Genomic DNA, 22,353 nt, shown 5'->3' on the forward strand with positions numbered 1-22,353 from the left:
GACCCTGAAGGCCTGATTTACACAGTGTCCTCTGAACAGTTGATGTTGAGCTGTATCTCTTCCTTGAACTCTGTGAAGCATTTATTTGGGCTGCAATTTCTGTGGCTGGTAACTCTAATGTACTTATCGTCTGCAACGGAGGTAACTGGGTCTTCCTTTCCTGTGGCTGTCCTCATGAGAGCCAGTTTCATCATAGAACTCTTGATGGTTTTTGCAACTGGACTTGAAATTTCCAGACTGACTGACCTTCATGTCTTAAAGTAATGATGGACTGTCGTTTGTCTTTGTTATTTGAGCTGTTCTTGCCATAATATGGTCTTGGTCTTTTACCAAATAGGACTATCTTCTGTATACCACCCATACCTTGTTACAGCACAACTGATTGGCTCAAACACATTAAGAAGGAAAGAAATTCCACAAATTAACTTTTAACAAGGCACACCTGTTAATTGAAATTCATTCCAGGTGACTACCTCATGAAGCTGGTTGAGAGAATGCCAAGAGTGTGCAAAGCTGTCATCAAGGCAAAGGGTGGCTACTTTGAAGAATCTAAAATCAACACTTTTTTGGTTACTACATGTATTATTTCATAGTTTTGATGTCTTCACTATTATTCTACAATGTAGAAAATAGTAAAAATAAAGAAAAACCCTTAAATGAGTAGGTGTGTCCAAACTTTTGACAAGTACTGTATAGTAGCAATGAAATTATAAAACACTATGAGATTTCAGATTTCTTACAACTGTAAATAAATAAATACATAGTGACAGTACAATTAACCAATATTGGCACTATTTGAGTGGCACAGAGACACCATTAAAATGTGTGCAGGCTCATTACAACTTCAGCTTTAATGAGTAAGTGATTTCTTCCGTCTATGACCAAGAGAAAGTGGTATTTTTTCATGTTGAGAGCTCTAAACCCGGTTGAGAATATCACAGTGAGATGAAACCACAATGGCTGGATTCGCTAGACTGTTCCCGTTCATATGCCGTCTCACAGGCTGGCCTCAATCGTTCTTTACTAGTTATCACAGCCATAAACCCCGCAAATTTCTACAATGTATCTTCTTAAAATGTGATTTAAACCTAACCTTAACCACACTGCCTATCCCAAAACTTAAATTAAGACCAAAAAGCAACAAAAACAAAAATCATTAATTTTTTCAACTCGTCACTTCTTATGCAAATGTAGGCTGTGAAACCTGACACTTTCCATACAGCTCCAGTAGGAGAGTGAAAGGGGAGAGCAGACAGATGAGGCTTTCTGGCATTATAAGGCACAGGACCCTACGGCATTCACAGTGCGCTTTGTACACACAAATGTCAGTCAGAACCGGTCCAGAAGCGGTCAAAATCTAAGAGGTTAATTAACAGAATGGATGCCATTAGTGTTGTAGGTGATATTATTTGGCCTGTCTCTTTATAAAAGAGCTTTAAGAAGTGGTTTTGAATGTTTCCCTGCATTATTTTCGATTTAATTTCACTGCAGGCACAATATGCTCGCTATAATCCATGTAGACACCAAGTTTAATCACAGGCATAAAATAAAGCTAATAACAATGTTTCCTCCCCAGATAGCAAAGCACGCTTAGCACCAATCATTAAAGCACTGATTACCAAATCCTCTTCATCTAGAGAAATGGCCTACGGAAATTAGAGTAATATTATCCATGTGGTATTTCTTTCTCCCCATTGTTTACTGGAGCCCTCTTTCTTTCCCAAGTTGTGGAGAAACCACTGTAACAAAAGTGATAAAAGCCCATCGGTGGGACTTTGATCTTGTCTTCTTGAATATTCCCTGTGTGCCGACTCCAAGGATAGAACTACTTTTAACCATTAACGTGATAGCATCAAGTGCACCCTTCACAGATCTCTGTAAAGAGAAGGGTGCTGAATGAAGACATCAGGAGCAGATACATTTATCAGATTTTCAGGAGAGATGCAGGCTCGTCGGGTATAGTAGGTGTGGTTTAAGAAGAGTGTTGAATAAACATCTGGTGGGAAATGAAAATATTCCCATTTGTCACCTTTCCTTGGCCTGCGTCATAGGCTACAACCAATCTATATCCTTGCTACAACACACCATGTTGGTTTCTCGTTCACATTTTTCTAAGGAGTCTGCACATCTGTGGTTTGCTATTACAAATGTTTGAGACATCAAGTAAAATTGTAAAAATTACTACAAGTAAAAAGTACTGATATGACATTGGAAATGACAAAATTACCACATAAAGCTGTATGATTACGATTTATTTCCGTTTGAAAATATACCCATAAATTTATCATATGAAAACATTTATACAACCTTTAACATTGTATCACACATTGACACGCACATCCCTGCATTTACAAAGAGTTGCCCTTAATACATCCTTTAATATATATATATATATATATTTTTTTTTTACAGTTAAAACATTTCAACAAAAACACCACAACTTTCAAATGTCATCAATTAAGAAAGCCCTTTTAGCCCATGGGAGGCCTCAGGACATGCCAGCTTGAAGCATTGGGATAAAGAAATTAAGAGGGGATACAATACAACCCATAACTCAACGGGGCTGAGATTTGTCCTGTTCCGAGGGGGACATTGGTCAGTAAATCTTTGCTATTGTGTCTAGTCTAGTCACTGACCGTTTTTTAAAATGTTACATCAGGGGAATTTGCTGACAGGAAAATCTGCCATTGATTTATAAGGTAATAAAAGGGGATTTAACATACACATTTTATCACCTGTGGTCTTTTTCCAAGCAATAACCAACATTTTCAGCTGCTACTATTTCTTCAGCAAGAAGTTGTCTTGTGTTTTTCTAGTGATTTGAGCTGAAACCCCACTTAAAGTTGTAAATATCGTGTGTATAAATGTTCCTTGAGTTGAAGGTTGATTTGCTAACATCCCTCTATGCCTATCTTGAGGTGGTACAAAGGGAAACAATGACCTAGTTGAAAATATGCAACAGGTCTCTTGGATATTGTTTGGAGGGATTTGCATGTGCATACAAACATACGTTATTTTACTGAACAGTGACAATACTGTTGTTACAATGAATTAACAAATACAAAGGCAGATCAAACAACTTTGGACCCTATTATCCTTGATGATTACCCTGTCACACAACAAAGGCAGTACACATACACTCACGCCCGTGCACACGCACTCACACCTGCAGCTCAGATGGGTATTAGACACAATTTACTCCAGACATGGCAGAGCGATGATAGCTCCACTGTCATCTCAACTTCTCCCGTCACTCCAAGAGACTTCCTTTCTCACCTTTATGTCACGCGAGTCTACAACATCATTAGTCATTTCATCACCAACTAGCACATGCCCAGTGGTGTATCACTGCATCACTGTCATATTGATATGTGGATTATATAGTATTATATCCAGTGTATTGTATGATTACATCATTTTATATAAACACATCCACAGTATCATTGATAACTTTTCTATCAACATGTCCACTGAATCACTAGATCATCTTCATATCAACACCACTACATCGGTACATCACTTCCATTTTCACGACTCCACTGTACCAAAGAAATACTTGCAAATGAGATGCACTGTATGTTGTTTGTTACTATCATATGAGTTGGTCCGTTTGTTAAATTAAATCATTTTCATGTTGACTCGTCTGGGCCCGCTTGTCTCAGTTGCCTCCGCTGCTGTCCCGTTCGATTTGCGGGGAACGTACTCCATGTCAAAGTTGCTCTTGTGCCTTCCCTTCCCACGACTCCATGCAAACAGGAGCAGGAAACAGAAGATGACCACGCCCAGGAAGGACAGGCAGCCCATTGCTGTGGAGATGATGATGGTCTTCAGGTCTATGGGGTTTGTCATATTGTACAGGACAGTGCCGTTGGCCCAGGTCCCGTTGGAGTCCGCCAGGAGTCCAATCTTGTTGGCGTAGAGCGATGTGTCGCTAATGCCCAGGCTCTTCACCGCCAGCGAGGCCGACAGGCTGGCGTTGCCCGCCGCATTGCTGGCCACACACAGGTACACACCGCTATCGTGCAGCTCTGCAGCCTTGATCTCCAGGGTGCCGTCGGTATGGACCGTCACTCTACCGGTGCTTTTCACTGTGACATACTGTCTGTGTGGCGTCACCCAGGCCATGGAAGGCCGAGGAGCCCCGTCTGCAATGCAGTTGAGCCGAACAGGCTTCCCCTCATCTGCCAGCAGCAGCTGGGTGGTGTTGGGCCCAATCCGGGGCTTGGTGCAGATCACGTACCGTGTCACCAGCGGCTCCTTGAGGTCCAGCAGGGGTTTCCCACGGAGGCGCTCAGGGGCACTGCACTCGGGCTGGGGGTCAGGGAGCTGCAGAAAGGGTGGCTTCCGGCCACTCAGCAGCCATAGGAGCCGGCAGTCGCACACCAGTGGGTTCCCCCCCATGAGCAGCGTCTGCAGGCTGTCAGGGGACTTGAACACAGCTCGCTCCACTGAGTCCAGCTGGTTGTGGGATACGTCCAACATATGCAGTGCTGGGAGGCCCAGGAAGGCCAGGGGTTCAATGTAAACCAGTTGAGCTCCTCGCAGGTGCAACTCCTGCAGTCGCGGAAGCTGGTCTAGCACCCCTTGCTGGATGCGCTGGATGTGGCAGAAGGACAGGTTGAGGTGCGTGAGGTAGGGCAGGTTGCGTAGAGCATGGCCAGGGAAGGAAGACAAGTTGGTATTGGTGACAGAGAGCGTGGTGAGGTTGAGGCTGTGTAGTGACAGAGCGGGTAAGACTTCCAACCAGGGCCAATAGTCGATCTCCAGGTGGCGAAGACGTGGAAGTCTCTTGAAGGAATAGGGCTTCAGGGTGCCGATGCCCAAGTGGCGCAGGCGGAGTTCCACCAGGCTGTGCAGGTGCCCCAGGGCGTCAGTGGGCACCACAGTCAGGTTGCAGCGCTCCAGGGTGAGGCTCTGTAGGCTCAGCAGGCCCGTGAAGGCTCTCTGGGAGATGAACACCAGCTCATTGTCGCCTACCTCCAGGGACATCAGCCTCCGAAGGTCCTGGAAGCCATGGTCCAGCAGCACCACCAGCCTGTTGTGGCTGAGGTCCAGACTTGTGAGGTTGGCCAGGCCGGAGAGCACGCCGGCAGGGACCAGCTGAAGGAGGTTGCTGTGGAAGTTCAGCGAGCGCAGGGAGAGCTGAAATTTGAAGGAGCCCGGTTCGACCACACCAATCAGGTTATCGCTGAGGTCCAGATCCTCCAGTTGTAGGAAGGAGGAGAAGTTGTCTGGGGTGATGCTCCGCAGCTTGTTCTTGCTCAGGTCCAGAAGCCGGGTCTCGATGGGGATGCCCTCAGGGATGGTGGGCAGGCGCTTGCGATGGCAGCTGACTGACTTGCTCTGGGCGGAGCAATCGCAGCGGGCGGGGCAGCCCATGGCGCAGCTAGCCAGCAGTAGCAGCAGAGCCCCACCCAGAAGAGGGTGGCAATGGTACAGGGCGGAGCGCCGCATAACTTTTACCCACGCTGCCCTCTGTTACGACACAGCTTCGTATCCATGCAGACCACCATCACTGTATAGCCCTGCAACACAAAAACACACACAGGGAGGAGTGCATTAGAATACCTAACATTAATTATCCTGCAAAATAGCACTGTTTGTTATACAAAGCTTTACTGCCAACAAAGCTTTGCCCTGATGCTATCTTTCCCCCACCATGCATCACTCAATTTTCCATTTCTTGCTCTCTCTCCATCCTTTCTCACCCTTTCTTTCCTATCACACTATCAACACTTTTATTCTTTTATCAGCAGTATTTCTTTCCGCCCAAAGGAAGTAAACTGAAATTTTTATCAAATCAAACTTAATTTAAAGTGCATTAAAACACCAATACACTTCACGGAAAATGGGCAATAACATTGAGCTGCAACAGAGTGGGACAGCTGATGCAAAATGTAAATACTAATCAATGTGTAAGCAAAAGGTTGAACGGTATCTAGTGTGTTAAAAAATCAAGGAGCAAGTTGTTCTAAGGCTTGTGGCCAAGACTGACCCTGGTCATATCATAAAGACTAGGCAGAAACCCTATTGGACGCAAGGAGGTGGGAGACGGGAGTTGACCCAGGGGCAATTCTGTTCCCCCAGGAGCCGCACTTTTAAATAGAGATGGATGAGAAAACCCCTCCTATAGACAACAAGTTGTTGGCATAGCAGATGGTCTGAGACGTTTACCGGAATGCATCTGTTTTGTATTCTGTTAACCTTGCCTATTATGGATCATACTCTGGCTATTCTGTCCTGTTACACATTTTTTTTAAAGAATAAAGCATAGGTTATATAGCAAAACACTGTAACGCAGTTTAGGATTGGTAGCAGCACACTCATTGTCAAATCATTGCAAACAAGCACAAAACACTGCAGAGGTGAGCAGTTGGTAAGCATAAATACAGATATATGTGTATATGCTGCTGCTGAGGTGAGTAACAATACCTAAATAGATGGGCTGAGTACATACATACACACGTCATACACACACACAGCACTCACCCCTCTCCCCGACTCTGAACAAATGCACTCTGGTGTCTTCCCTCCCATCCTTCTCCCTTTCCCACCCTATATATCTGCTGCTGCTTCTCTACTGTTCTCTCATCTTCTGGTCCTAATTTTTCACACCCCTTCCTCACTCCTTTTTTCTCTTTCTCTTGTCGTCATTGCCTGGGAGAAGCCCCATACTCTCCATTTTCCATTCCCCGCAGGCTGTGTTTTATCGATCGTGACACAGATCAGATGCCAGGAATGTATCCTTTTAACAAAGTGCAGGCCGTTGCCATAGCAACCACAAACCCTCCCTCCCATCCGCTTTTTGTGGTCTGCCAATCAAATTAATGAAAAAGAATAAAGGAAAAAACATGATTTGAATATATTTGATATAGTTGCTACATTAACTTGCAAGCATCAAGTTTACAGTCTCTCAACTGTCAGCCTGCCTGGCTATTTGTTGAGCTGTCTGATTGCCTATCCCTTTGCTGGTCTCTGGGTATCTATCTACCTTTCTTCAAGTCTGTCTGGGTCTTCTTATTGGTCTGCCTTTACCTATCGGATACCTGTCTGTCTGTCTCTCTTGAGACTGTGTATGTGTGCCAATTAGTATTTCCGACAATCTGTCAATGAGTCTAAGTCTGTCTCTGGATCTGTCCATCTACCTGTCTCTATCAGTCTATCAAGTTACTGGTCTATACGTCTCACTGCTGGTGTATCTATTGGTCTGTACAGAATGTCTTGTCAATTAGTCAGTCTTTCTAACAGGATGCCAGTGTGCTTGGTCTGGTCTGGCACATCCTGACTCCCTTGGAGCTGTGCCATATTTGTTAGAGCCCTTTGGACCACCAGACTTGTTGGAAAGTGGAAAACATACCTGAGAAGGCTGGGTAAGAAGAGAAGGGTAAGGAGTCATTCAGTAGGGCAGACCCAAAGGATATAGAGCTTTTGGGGATTATGTTTAGAATTGGATTAGAGACGCAGTGAAACTGTAGAAAATCTGACAGGCGAATGAGAGGCAAGGGGAGACGCATGAGTCACGGTGGAAGAGAGAGAGTGAGCGAGAGAGAGAGAGAGAAATGCAGACAAAGATAACAGGAAATATGTAAAGCAATATAGGCAGAGCAAAGCCTGTGGTAGATTGGATGAAAGCTTAATTTGCTTGCTGAGTTCATTGGAGTTGTATAATGTGATTCATTCCAGCAACACAAGTGTAAAGAATTGTATAAGAACCTGCAGATACTTCTAGACTCTGAATTATATTACACTATATATATATATATATATATATATATATACATACATACACACACAAAAGTATGCGGACACCCCTTCAAATTGAGGGATTTGGCTACCCGTTGCTGACAGGTGTATAACATCGAGCACACAGTCATGCAATCTCCATAGACAAACATTGGCAGCAGAATGGCCTTACTGAAGAGCTCAGTGACTTTCAACGTGGCACTGTCATAGGATGCCACCTTTCCAACAAGTCAGTTCATCAAATTTCTGTCCTGCTAGAGCTGCCCTGGTCACCTGTAAGTGCTGTTATTGTGAAGTGGAAACGTCTAGGAGAAACAACGGCTCAACCGCGAAGTAGGAGGCTACACAAGCTCACAGAACGGCACCGCCGAGTGTTGAAGTACGTAAAAATCATCTGTCCTCGGTTGCAACACTCACTAACGAGTTCCAAACTGCCTCTGAAAGCAACGTCAGCACAATAACTGTTCATCGTGAGATTCATGAAATGGGTTTCCATGGCTGAGCATATTACCATGCGCAATGCCAAGCGTCGGCTGGAGTGGTGTAACGCTTGCCACCATTGGACTCTGGAGCAGTGGAAACACCTTCCCTGGAGTGATGAATCACACCTTTTCATGGTTCGGGGTAGGCCCCCTAGTTCCAGTGAAGGGAAATCTTAATGCTACAGCATACAATGACATTCTAGACTATTCTGTGCTTCCAACTTTGACGTAACAGTTTGGGGAAGGCCCTTTCCTGTTTCAGCATGACAATGCCCCAGTGCACAAAGCGAGGTCCATGCAGAATTGGTTTGTCGAGATCGGTGTGGAAGAACTTGACTGGCCTGCACAGAGCCCTGACCTCAACCCCATTGAACACCTTTGGGATGAATTGGAACGCCGACTGTGAACCAGACCTAATCGCCATACAGTGAGGGAAAAAAGTATTTGATCCCCTGCTGATTTTGTACATTTGCCCACTGACAAACAAATTATCAGTCTATAATTTTAATGGTAGGTTTATTTGAACAGTGAGAGACAGAATAACAACAACAAAATCCAGAAAAACGTATGTCCAAAATTTTATAAAATGATTTGCATTTTAATGAGGGAAATAAGTATTTGACCCCTCTGCAAAACATGACTTAGTACTTGGTGGCAAAACCCTTGTTGGCAATCACAGAGGTCAGACGTTTCTTGTAGTTGGCCATCAGGTTTGCACACATCTCAGGAGGGATTTTGTCCCACTCCTCTTTGTAGATCTTCTCCAAGTCATTAAGGTTTTGAGGCTGACGTTTGGCAACTCGAACTTTCAGCTCCCTCCACAGATATTCTATGGGATTAAGGTCTGGAGACTGGCTAGGCCACTCCAGGACCTTAATGTGCATCTTCTTGAGCCACTCCTTTGTTGCCTTGGCCGTGTGTTTTGGGTCATTGTCATGCTGGAATACCGACCCATTTCCAATGCCCTGGCTGAGGGAAGGAGGTTCTCACCCAAGATTTGACGGTACATGGCCCCGTCTATCGTCCCTTTGATGCGGTGAAGTTGTCCTGTCCCCTTAGCAGAAAAACACCCCCAAAGCATAATGTTTCCACCTCCATGTTTGACGGTGGGGATGGTGTTCTTGGGGTCATAGGCAGCATTCCTCCTCCTCCAAACACAGCGAGTTGAGTTGATGCCAAAGAGCTCCATTTTGGTCTCATCTGACCACAACACTTTCACCCAGTTGTCCTCTGAATCATTCAGATGTTTATTGGCAAACTTCAGACGGGCATGTATATGTGCTTTCTTGAGCAGGGGACCTTGCGGGCGCTGCAGGATTTCAGTCCTTCACGGCGTAGTGTGTTACCAATTGTTTTCTTGGTGACTATGGTCCCAGCTGCCTTGAGATCATTGACAAGATCCTCCCGTGTAGTTCTGGGCTGATTCCTCACCGTTCTCATGATCATTGCAACTCCACGAGGTGAGATCTTGCATGAAGCCCCAGGCCGAGGGAGATTGACAGTTCTTTTGGGTTTCTTCCATTTGCGAATAATCGCACCAACTGTTGTCACCTTCTCACCAAGCTGCTTGGCGATGGTCTTGTAAACCATTCCAGCCTTGTGTAGGTCTACAATCTTGTCCCTGACATCCTTGGAGAGCTCTTTGGTCTTGGCCATGGTGGAGAGTTTGGAATCTGATTGATTGATTGCTTCTGTGGACAGGTGTCTTTTATACAGGTAACAAGCTGAGATTAGGAGCACTCCCTTTAAGAGTGTGCTCCTAATTTCAGCTCGTTACCTGTATAAAAGACACCTGGGAGCCAAAAATCTTTCTGATTGAGAGGGGTCAAATACTTATTTCCCTCATTAAAATGCAAATCAATTTATAACATTTTTGACATGCATTTGTCTGGATTTTTTAGTTGTTATTCTGTCTCTCACTGTTCAAATAAACCTACCATTAAAATTATAGACTGATCATTTCTTTGTCAGTGGGCAAACGTACAAAATCAGCAGGGGATCAAATACTTTTTTCCCTCACTGTACATCAATGTCCGACCTCACTAATGCTCGTGGCTGAATGGAAGCAAGTCCCCGCCGCAATATTCCAACATCTAGTTGAAAGCCTTCCCAGAAGAGTAGTGGCTGTTATAGCAGCAAATAGGAGGCCGAACTTGGAATGAGATGTTCGACAAGCAGGTGTCCACATATTGTTGTTCATGTAGATTATATGAGTGCACACTCACTGACTGTGTTACTGTTCAGAGACAAATCATGCCCACTATCACTACCGGTCAAAAGTTTTAGAACACCTACTCATTCAAGGGTTTTTCATTATTTTTTTAAACTATTTTATACATTGTAGAATAATAGTGAAGACATCAAAACTATGAAATAACACATATGGAATCATGTAGTAACCAAAAAAGTGTTAAACAAATCTTAATATATTTTATATTTAAGATTCTTCAAATAGCCACCCTTTGCCTTGATGACAGCTTTGCACACGCTTGGCATTCTCTCAACCAGCTTCACCTGGAATGCTTTTCTAACACTAACAGTCTTGAAGGAGTTCCCACATATGCTGAGCACTTGTTGGCTGCTTTTCCTTCTCTCTGCAGTCCAACTCATCCCAAACTATCTCAATTTGGTTGAGGTCGGGCCAGGTCATCTGATGCAGCACTCCATCACTCTCCTTCTTGGTAAAATAGCCCTTACACAGCCTGTTGGGTCATTGTCCTGTTGAAAAACAAATTATAGTCCCACTAAGCCCAAACCAGGTGGGATGGCTTATCGCTGCAGAATGCTGTGGTAGCCATGCTGGTTAAGTGTGCCTTGAATTCTAAATTAATCACAGACAGTGTCACCAGCAAAGCCCCCCCACACCATAATACCTCCCACTCCATGCTTTACGGTGGGAAATACACATGCGGAGATCATCCGTTCACCCACCCCAGATCTCACAAAGACACGGCGGTTGGAACCAAAAATCTCATATTTGGACTCCAGACCAAAGGACAAATTTCCACCAGTCTAATGTCCATTGCTTATGTTTCCTGGCCCAAGCAAGTCTCGTCTTCTCATTGGTGTCCTTTAGTAGTGGTTTCTTTGCAGCAATTTGACCATGAAGGCCTGATTCACACAGTCTCCTCTGAACAGTGGATGTTGAGATGTGTCTGTTACTGTAACTCTGTGAAGCATTTGGTTGGGCTGCAATTTCTGAGGCTGGTAACTCTAATGAACTTACAGCAGCAGAGGTAACTCTGGATCTTCCATTCCTGTGGCGGTCCTCATGAGAGCCAGTTTCATCATAGCGCTTGATGGTTTTTGCAACTGCACTTGAAGAAACTTTCAAAGTTTTTGAAATGTTCCGTATTGAATAATCTTCATGTCTTAAAGTAATGATGGACTGTCATTTCTCGTTGCTTATTTGAGCTGATCTTGCCATAATATGGACTTGGTGTTTTACTAAATAGGGCTATCTTCTGTATACCAACCCTACCTTGTCACAACACAACTGATTGGCTCAAAACACATTAAAGAAAGAAATTCCACAAATTAACTTTTAACAATGCACACCTGTTAATTTAAATGCATTCCAGGTGACTACCTCATGAAGCTGGTTGAGAGAATGCCAAGCGTGTGCAAAGCTGTCATCAAGGCAAAGGGTGGCTATTTGAAGAATCTCAGTGAGTGTGCACTCATATAATCTACATGAACAAAAGTATTTGGACACCTGATCATCTCATTCCAAAATCAGGCATTAATATGGAGTCGGTCCCCTATTTGCTGCTACAACAGCCTCTACTCTTCTGGGAAGGCTTTCAACTAGATGTTGGAACATTGCAGCGGGGCCTTGCTTCCATTCAGCCAAGGGTGGCTATTTGAAGAATCTCAAATATAAAATATATTTTGACTTATTTAACACTTTTTTGGTTACTACATGATTCCATATGTGTTATTTATTTCATCGTTTTGATGTCTTCACTATTACTTTACAATGTAGAAAATAGTAAAAAGAAAAGAAAAAACCTTGAATGAGTAGGTGTTCTAAAACTTTTGACCGGTAGTGTAGTTTAATTTTACATTTTTGATATGTTTCACTATTATTTGTTTCAATGTTCATACAAGCAGTATACGACATACTCTCAGAACTTCATCTCCATTCTCCGTAGTCAACAATCCATATCCACTCAATTCCAGATCAGTTACATGACCAGCCAATTAGTGTTGTTTGTTTTCTGACACAAGTGCACAATGCATGATAGCACAGGTAACCCAATTAGTTCATTAGAATGAATGTTCACCAGCCATGCTTAATTATTGATTTACAAGTAATTATTTTGGAGATTATTATTCATTTTATTGATGTGCCTGGGACTTGCTGGAGGGTATTTATTAGACCCATGTTCTGCCTTGCGTGATGTATCTACAGTTCTGGCCTCAAAGATATGCAGCAATGTGGTATCATCATACACAGTGGGGCGACTTCCTGCTTACAATAATACAATTTAAATCTGATAAGACTGACACTGTTAGCTCTTCCCATTTTGGACATGCCTCAAGAGAGGATGCAAATCTGGAAAAGCCAATAGCAACCATCTTGGCAGATTTGAAGTTTGTTTTTGTTCATCCCATTCAGTGGTGGAAAAAGTACCCAATTGTCATACTTGAGTAAAAGTAAAGATACCTTAATAGAAAATGACTTAAGTAAAAGGGAAAGTCACCCAGTAAAATCCAACTTGAGTAAAAGTCTAAAAGTATTTGGCTTTAAATATACTTACGTATCAAAAGTTAAAGTAAAAGTATAAATCATTTCACATTCCTTATATTAAGCAAACTAGACTGCACCATTTTCTGTTTTGTTTAATTTACAGGGACATGCTCCAACACTCAGACATAATTTACAAACAAAGCATGTGTTTAGTGAGTCCGCCAGATCAACGGCAGTAGGGATGACCAGGATGCTCTCTTGATAAGTATGTGAATTTGACCATTTTCCGGTCCTGCTAAGCATTCAAAATGTAACAAGTACTTTTGGGTTTCAGGGAAAATGTATGGAGTAAAAAGTACATCATTTTCTTTAGGAATGTAGTGAAATAAAAATATATATAGTTAAGTAAAGATACCCAAAAAAACGACTTAATTAGTACTTTCAAGTATTTTTACTTAAGAACTTTACGCCACTGATCCCATGAATGATGTCATATCGCTAAGTCTATCTTTGACTCAGTAAAACTGAGGTCCAATATATAGCTCTAGTCTCAATTGTAGCTATGAACAGCTTTCCTAGTTGGTTACCTCTGGCTTTTGCTATAATTTCAAAAAATAAAATGTATTTGCCTTAAACAATTATTGTGGCCATGTACTGCAGAGCACACAATATTTATACAACAGTACTGTCTCTTAATATTAAGTTAAGCCCAATGGTTCCATTTAGTTAATTTCCTACCATAATAGTGGCATGTGTAATGAGATTATTGCACATGAGTGAGTTCACATGTATGCATTTTAGCGCAGCGACGTGAGCACAACCCATAACATGTTCTGCATGATAACACACATTTGCCTGGCTGACGGAGTGAGACATCATTGGGCTAGACACAATAATTGCTCGACATAATATTTTGTATTCACCTACTGTAGAATAGATTAAACATATGTGTGTGCAGAATAACTGCACATGTTTACTTACCAATTACTGAGTACTTAGATAGGTCATTTAACAACTGTTTAGAAGACTGGAACTTATTATTCATGCACTATACACGGAGTATACAAAACATTTCCATGTGATAGACTAACCAGGTGAATGCAGGTGAAAGCTATGATCCCTTATTGATGTCACTTGGTAAATCCACTTCAATCAGTGTAGATGACAGGTTAAAGAAGGATTTTTAAGCCTTGAGACAATTGAAACATGGATTGTGTATATGTACAATTCATTGGGTGAATGGGCCAGACAAAAGATTTAAGTGCCTTTGAACAGGGTATGTTAGTGGGTGCCAGATGCACCTGTTTGTGTCAAGAACTGCAACAATGCTGGGTTTTTCACACTCAACAGTTTCCAGCGTGAATCAAGAATGGTCCACCACCCAAAGGACATCCAGCCAACATGACACAACTGTGGGAAGCATTGGAGTCAACATGGGCCAGCATCCCTGTGGAACGCTTTCAACACCTTGTAGAGTCCATGCTCGAAGAATCGAGGCAGTTCTAAGGGCAAAAGGGGGGGGGGGGGGGGGGGTCCTAATGTTTGGTATACTCAGTGTATATTCTGCAGAGACAATGTAAGCATAAAAACCCTGATTTATACAGTTATTTATATACCAACTGTATGTGTATATATATATATATATATATATATATATATATATACACACATACAGTTGGTATATATATATATATATACATATAAGTCGGATGTTTACATACACCTTAGCCAAATACATTTAAACTCAGTTTTCACCATTCCTGACATTTAATCCTGGTAAACATTCCATCTTAGGTCAGGTAGGATCATAAAAGTATAAATAAAAGTAGAGAGAATGATTTATTTCAGCTTTTATATCTTTCATCACATTCCCTGTGGGTCAGAAGTTTACATACACCCAATTAGTATTTGGAAGCTTTAACTTCCTGACTGATGTCTTGAGATGTTGCTTCAATATATCCACATAAATTTCCTCCCTCATGATGCCATCTATTTTGTAAAGTGCACCAGTCCCTCCTGCAGCAAAGCACAACCCACAACATGATGCTGCCACCCCCGTGCTTCACGTTTGGGATGGTGTTCTTCGGCTTGCAAGCCTCCCCTTTTTCCTCCAAACATAACGATGGTCATTATGGCCAAACAGTTCTATTTTTGTTTCATCAGACCAGAGGACATTTCTCCAAAAAGTACGATCTTTGTCCCCATGTGCAGTTGCAAACCCTGGTGCAAACACCGGGGTCTCACTGCGGTGGCAATCTGCGTTCTTCTTTTGGCGCGTCACGGCCTGCTGAAGGTGGACACGGACGGTTTCCCATGTCTCCTCCGCGCGCCTGAGCCAGTCGTCCACTGCAGGAACCTCGGTCTGACTCTGATGCCAAGGGGCCAAAACCAGGTGGTACCCCAGAACGCACTGGATGGGAGAGAGGTTAGTGGAGGAGTGGCGGAGCGAGTTCTGGGCCATCTCGGCCCAGGGCACGAACGCCGCCCACTCCCCCGGCCCGTCCTGGCTATAGGACCACAGAAACCTACACACATCCTGGTTCACTCTCTCCACCTGCCCATTACTCTCGGGGTGAAACCCTGAAGTAAGGCTGATCGAGAGCCCCAGATGTTCCATGAATGCCTTCCGGACCCTAGACGTGAACTGGGGACCCCGATCAGACACTATATCCTCAGGCACCCCGTAATGCCAGAAGACGTGTGTAAACAAGGCCTCCGCAGTCTGTAGGGCCGTAGGGAGACTGGGCAATGGGAGGAGACGGCAGGACTTAGAAAACCGATCCACAGCAACCAGGATCGTGGTGTTAGGGAGGAAGATCCGTCAGGAAGTCCACCGACAGGTGCGACCACGGCCGTTGTGGAACGGGTAAGGGTTGTAACTTCCCTCTCTCCACATGGCGTTGGCCCACTCCAGGGCTTTCCCAGTGAGGCACGAGACGAGGGCGGACACCCTCTCACGGCCCGACGAAGCCGGGTGGACGGTGGCCAGGTATAGGTCCAGTTGTAGAAGGAACCCCTGGCAGTTCGCAGCCTTCCCATCGTATTCCTGGGGCAGGGAGAGACGAATCCCACTTGGACCAGGATGAAGAGGGTCGCTCAGTGGAGACCCCGGTTGTGCTGGTGGAGGCGCTGGAAGAACTCCCTGTCTCTCCCAGCGGTCCATTGTCTGGGCAACGCGGTCCATGGCGGTGCCAAGATGTTGGAGCATTGCTGCGTGCTCCCGGACGCACTCCTCCACCCCTATAACCGGGGTACCTGCTCCTGCTGACTCCATAGTATTGGTCTGTAATTCTGTAATGCGATGCTACGGGCGACAGAGAAGTCAGGCGCAGGAGAGCGGAAACTGATTTACAACGGTTGTGTTTAATAACCATAAACCACCGTCAACAGAATAATACAATAAATGGGTCAAACAAAACCCAGTAACTACCAGCATACCGTGCACAAGCACTACAACAAACAATTACGGACAAGGACATGGACATGGGGGGGGAACAGAGGGTTAAATACACAACATGTAATTGATGGAATTGGAACCAGGTGTGATGGAAGACAAGACAAAACCAATGGAAAATGAAAAATGGATCGGCGATGGCTAGAAGGCCGGTGACGTTGACTGCCGAACGCCGCCCGAACAAGGAGAGGGACCAACTTCGGCGGAAGTCGTGACACGTTTGACATTCTTAAAATAAAGTGGTGATCCTAACTGACCTAAGACAGAGAATTTTTACTAGGATTAAATGTCAGGAATTGTGAAAAACTGAGTTTAAATTTATTTGGCTAAGGTGTATGTAATCTTCCGACTTCAACTATATATAGGTACTTTGCTTGTGTGCATATGAGACCACATTTCAGGCATACTGTAATTTTTGCTTCGGAAATTGCAAACATCAATTTAAATGTCCTGCAGAGTGCACAATTATGTAACTAAACAAAAAAAAGACTATACTATGGAACAAAGATAAATTATATAAAGAAGCTCTGGAGTACTTTAAATGAATTCTAGGCAAGAATGCAAACTCAGCTCCATCTTTCAGAGGCAGATGGCTTGTTCATAACAAAACCCTTTGATATTGCCAACCACTTTAATCACTTTTTTGTTGACAAGATTAGCAAACTTAGGTATGACATGCAGAAAACAAAATGTTGAGAGTTAATATTCATGCATAATGAACCAAATAATGAAAGACAAGCACTGTAGTTTTGAGTTCCACAAAGTGGGTGTGGAAGAGGTGAATTTATTTTTGCTATCTATAAATAAGGACTAATCGACAACCTGGATGGTAAATTTCTGAGGTTGGTAGCAGAATACATTGTGACTCCTGTTTGCCACATCTTCAATTTAAGCCTAGAAGACATGGAGGGAGGCAAAGGTCTTTCCAGTACCCAAGAATAGCAGAGCATGTTTCATGTGGACCCCAGGAAGAGAAGCTGATGCTTTTGTAGCGGCTAATGGGGATCCTAATAAATACCAAATGTCATCCCGGTTATCATAGCGCTGCTGAGATTTTACAGTTAATCTGTACGCTTCTGTGCTAATTAGTGCTTGTGCATTCGCAACAATTAAACAGCTCCTTTCTGCAACACTGGACCTGCCTGCTCTCAAGCATTGTGTTGTAGAACAATCAACTCAACAGCCTCTCTCTCTCCTACAGCCCTGTAGAATATACAAGGTCTGTTGCAGACGGCTTATAAGTTTTTCGATTCAAAAACACAAAGCAAATATTTGTCTGTTGTTGTTTTCTTGAGTGGATGGGTGAATAAGGGTTTTGAGCAAATTTCCTTAAAAGGGAACTTCATGCTCAAAAGCAAGCAATGCATTAAACAGACATAAGCACTGCAAAAGTGCTCAGGGATGCTTAGTCTACCAGCACATGTTGACATGGGGTATACTGTGACATAACCACCTGTATTACTTGATGCAAGTAATTATGTCATGCAGTAGATCATACAGGGAGCTTGCACGATAGTTTTGCTATTTGTATTCTCTCCAGAGAGCGATTATGATAATTATAAAATAAACCAGGCTGTGTGTAATGTATGGTTGGAAAGATTGTGTTTTTTCTTAGGGTCCAGCAACAGGAAAATAAAACATTTTCCATGGTGTGTCGACTGGCATTACATTTTTCCCACCGATCTTGTCCGGATGTTCTGTTGAATGCCAGATTTATTTCCTTGTTTGTAAATCAAGTGTGACTTGAAGGACACTGCGTATTAGGTTTCGCTCTAATTTTAGTCTCAGATGGTAGAACTCATCCATTTTTCATGGTGTATACCGCCACTGTTTCATAGAGCCCACTTTCTTTCTAACCCACTTGAGGCTCTTCTTAAAAAAGACTCACACCAAAAGTTTTTCCACCTTTCTATATAAAACACAGAGTATTGATTCATACACTGTTAACAGAGCTATGTAGCATGACACAGCACTATAAAGGATGTAAAAGTCCTAACATGATGGTTAACTTTTATGAATATTGCCATTTGCAGCCTGAAACAGCAGTGAAATGTGGTAATATTTTGCCTTCTTAAAGGCTTTGTGTCTGCAACTGTCAACATAAACTGACACAGAAAGATGACAGAAAGGGACCATTTCAAAGGTTAAGTGTCAGCCTCTATCCAGAGGCCATAACAAATAAAACAACTATTTAATAAAGTGCACTCTCTCCTTGTTGTAAACATTTTATGGTTCCCACAAATCTCTGGGGAAACATTTGTAATGCCCACGTGGAAGGATGTTGCAGTTATGTGGTGCCATATACCATATTGATCCAAAATATTGACCACCCAAGTTCTCGGTTATGAGATTCAACAGTGGATTTCAGAGTAAATGAGAACAAGGGAAGCTTGCCAGAGCCGTAAAACAGCGGGAAATATGTCATGGCTTGTTCATCCAATATTCATTGTTCCAACTCCTCATCCGGGTTCCTTTTTTTCACAAATTTTATTCAAATGTTACCATGCATCTGCAAAAAAGATAGCTCAGATGTGCGAGTGCCTTTCGAATTTCCAACTCGTCATAAATGTAAAATGCCTGGCTGTGAATGTCTTGAGTGCAGTGATTCCACAAACCAAGTTATATTTGTATATCAAAATATGACTCTCTGATGGTGAATGTGTCACGACCTCCGCCGGAGTCGGTCCCTCTCCTTGTTGGAGCGGCGCTCGGCGGTCGACGTCACCGGCCTTCTAGCCATCGCCGATCCACTTTTCATTTTCCATTTGTTTTGTCTTTGTTTTCTACACACCTGGTTTCAATTCCCCCATTACATGTTCATTATTTAACCCTCTGGTTTCCCCCATGTTTGTGTGTGTGTTTGTTCTATTGTTCAGGCGGTTACTGACGGCTGGTATTTTGTTGCCGGGTTTTGTTATTACGCCCGTTTATTTCGTGGTACCGGTATTTTTCCCGCACCGTAGTATTGTGTTTATACTGGTGTTATCCTGTATTAAATACCTTGTCCATGCATCTCAGCTCTCCTGCGCCTGACTCCTTTCACCAGTTACCCACAGCCTTGACATAATGTAGATTGAATGAATCTATGAATGAATAAATAATGACATCCATTAAATGCATTATTCCATGTAGTCTATTTCACTGTCATGAAGGCTTGAAAAAGCTATTTCAGCACGTCATTCATGTAAAATCCATGGATATTTACATTTACGTCATTTAGCAGACGCTCTTATCCAGAGCGACTTACAAATTGGTGCATTCACCTTATGATATTCATCTTTTGATCAAAATGTTGGATTGAGATTCATTGAAGTTCCAATGCAGCTGTTTTTATCTCAATATTAAATCATTTCTGGTAACAATGAAGTACCTTACTGTGATTATTTTAAATCAAAATGGTCAAAAATAAACAAAAATAGCTTAGTAAAGAGCATGTCTGGGAGTGGTCTGAGTGGGGGGTGGAAAACTGAAAACTAGCTGTTATTGGCAGAAAGGTTTGGAACTCTCTTTCTTATTGGTCTATTAACTAATTTACTGCCTGGTGATGTCACCAGGCAGGCCAAAACCATCCTAACAAAACAGGCTGATATTTCAGGCAGTCTTTTCAAACAGCTCTAATGGCATTATCATAATTTTCACAGTATTATTCCAAACTCATAGTGTGGAAATATGTATAAAAACACAGGAAAATAAAAATTTTGACTGCACTGGGCCATTCAAGCATTACTTTTCACCTGAAAGAACTACAGAAGATGCTGACAACCCTCCTTTGAATTGTCACAATGGCTACCAGATAACAACAGGAAGTCCTTTGGAGCGACTGGCCCTGCTTCCCGGCATGCTCTTGTTTTATTCCTGAAGAGCCAGTTAGCATCCCTTCCTCTTCCATCAGACTCATGCCAAGGGATTAAGCAGTCCTCACTGGCACTGAATCATATCAAAGGATTAACACTCTCCCGTCATCAAATCATACCAAGGGATTAGCAGGTTATACTGTTAGTCACAGAATTTGTCCTGACTGGCTTCCATTATTCTCTGTGTGAAAACCACATGGAGTGGAGAAAGACCACCGCTTCTGTCATTTCTCTGTCACTGCTTGGCAGGGTAATACACAACTTTAAGATAAATGTTTCAGTTCCACTTCACTTGAAGTGGATGAATGCCCACAATATTCTGTAAAGCTGTTATGGAACTTGGCACTAGGATTTAGCCTTACTGTATGTTATTGGCCTACAGGTGTGACTGATGTAAAACTGAAGCAAGACGTTTAAATAAAGAATCCCTAAACTCTTTTCCAGGGTTGGGGAGTAACGGATTACATGTAAGGGATTACAAAAAAACGGTAGCTGTAATCCGTTACCCACCAAAATATTGTAATCAGATTACAGATACTTTTGAAAGACTTGATTACGCCGATGATTACTTTTAAATTCAGAAAGGATGTTTGCGGGAAAAAAAAATCTGACACTTCTCTGTTCTCAATGACATTCAAATCAGCATTGAAAAAAGCTGCAAGTTTAGATTTGTCCACCTGAGCAAGTTTGACCACAAGTCAGATAACACTATGATGACACACCAAATGTGTTTGATGGATCGCGGGAAAATAGATTTGTAGGCTCCAGTCCAAACTATGTCTTCCAATGGTGCGACTGCTGTCGGCATCCAAAGATTATCCAACTTGAATAAACACTTGAAGTTAAGGATGACACAGTGGTGTAGTCTACGGCGATATGGCCATCACTTATTATTGATATCTACATAGCGCATTGATGTGAATCACACTGCTGCTCTCTAATTTAGCTATTTGCACCTTACGGATTGTGGATGGCTGTCCACACATCTAAATATGTATTTGAGCCCAATAATGGTTGAATTCAAGAAGTTTAAGCTGCCTATCAATCATTGTTTTTGAAACCAGTGGACAGCCAGTGAACAATGCACTCTTGCAACAGCTGCATAGTGCGGATGCCAACCTATGGAATAAAAGTGAGGCTTTTATTAATCAATCTAATTAATGCTGATAAAAAAAATCCATAGGCCTAATGGATACATGCTAAAACTCGCACACTTTTGATGGATTTAAAAGCGGCAATCTGTAGTTGCTACATCCATTTTTGGATTAATAAATTATAAATATAGTACCAGTTAAACGTTTAGACACAGCTACTCACTCCAGGCTTTTTCTTCATTTTTTACTATTTTCTACATTGTAGGATAATAGTGGACATGAAATAACACATATGGAATCATGTAGTAACCAAAAAAGTGTTAAACAAATCAAAATATATTGTATATCTGTGATTCTTCAAACTAGCTACCCTTTGCCTTGATGACAGCTTTGCATACGCTTGGCATTCTCTCAACCAGCTTCCTGAGGTGGTCACCTGGAATGCATTTCAATTAACAGGTGTGCATTGTTAAAAGTTAATTTGTGGAATTTCTTTCCCTAAATGTGTATGAGCCAATCACTTGTGTTGTGACAAGGTAGGGTTGGTAAACAGAAGATAGCCCTATTTTGGAAAAGACCAAGTCCATATTATGGCAAGATCAGCTCAAATAAGCAAAGAGAAATGACAGTCCATCATTACTTCAAGACATGAAGGTCAGTCAACATCTCAACATCAACTGTTCATCGGAGAATGGGTGAATCAGGCATTCATGGTCGAATCGCTGCAAAGAAACATATTTTTTCTTCAAGTAAAGTCGCAAAAACCCTTGAATGAGTAGGTGTCCACACTTTTGACTGATACTGTATATCCATTGATTCTTGAAGAAATTAACTTCTAAATGCCTCATGAGTTTAGTTCAACTGTCACACTCCATGAGAACCCAAAATATAAGCTTGTTTTACTCCCATGTTTGTAAACATTGTAAATGTAAACACTGTATAGCCTCATAACATGGTTAAAACAATTTTGATATCTTGGATGGTCAGTCCATTAATAGCTGTCTATTAATCTGAGAGTGGTTACATTTCTCCA

The 22,353-nt window shown here is 42.5% G+C and overlaps 1 protein-coding gene across 1 annotated transcript in view; it reads right to left on the reverse strand.

Annotated features, from left to right (window-relative positions):
* Positions 1 to 2,292: 2,292 nt before the first annotated feature.
* The window catches only part of LOC106610939 (leucine-rich repeat and immunoglobulin-like domain-containing nogo receptor-interacting protein 2), a 32,908-nt gene continuing 12,847 nt past the window's right edge, over positions 2,293 to 22,353 (reverse strand). Inside the window, exon 2 of the mRNA XM_014210626.3 lies at positions 2,293 to 5,525. Coding sequence (XP_014066101.2) covers positions 3,619 to 5,454 — 1,836 coding nt within the window. The 5' untranslated portion in view covers positions 5,455 to 5,525 and the 3' untranslated portion in view covers positions 2,293 to 3,618. The remainder of the gene's footprint in view (positions 5,526 to 22,353) is intronic.

This window comes from Salmo salar, chromosome 09 (genome assembly GCF_965601325.2).
Source record: "Salmo salar chromosome 09, fSalSal1, whole genome shotgun sequence".
NCBI lineage: Eukaryota > Metazoa > Chordata > Actinopteri > Salmoniformes > Salmonidae > Salmo > Salmo salar.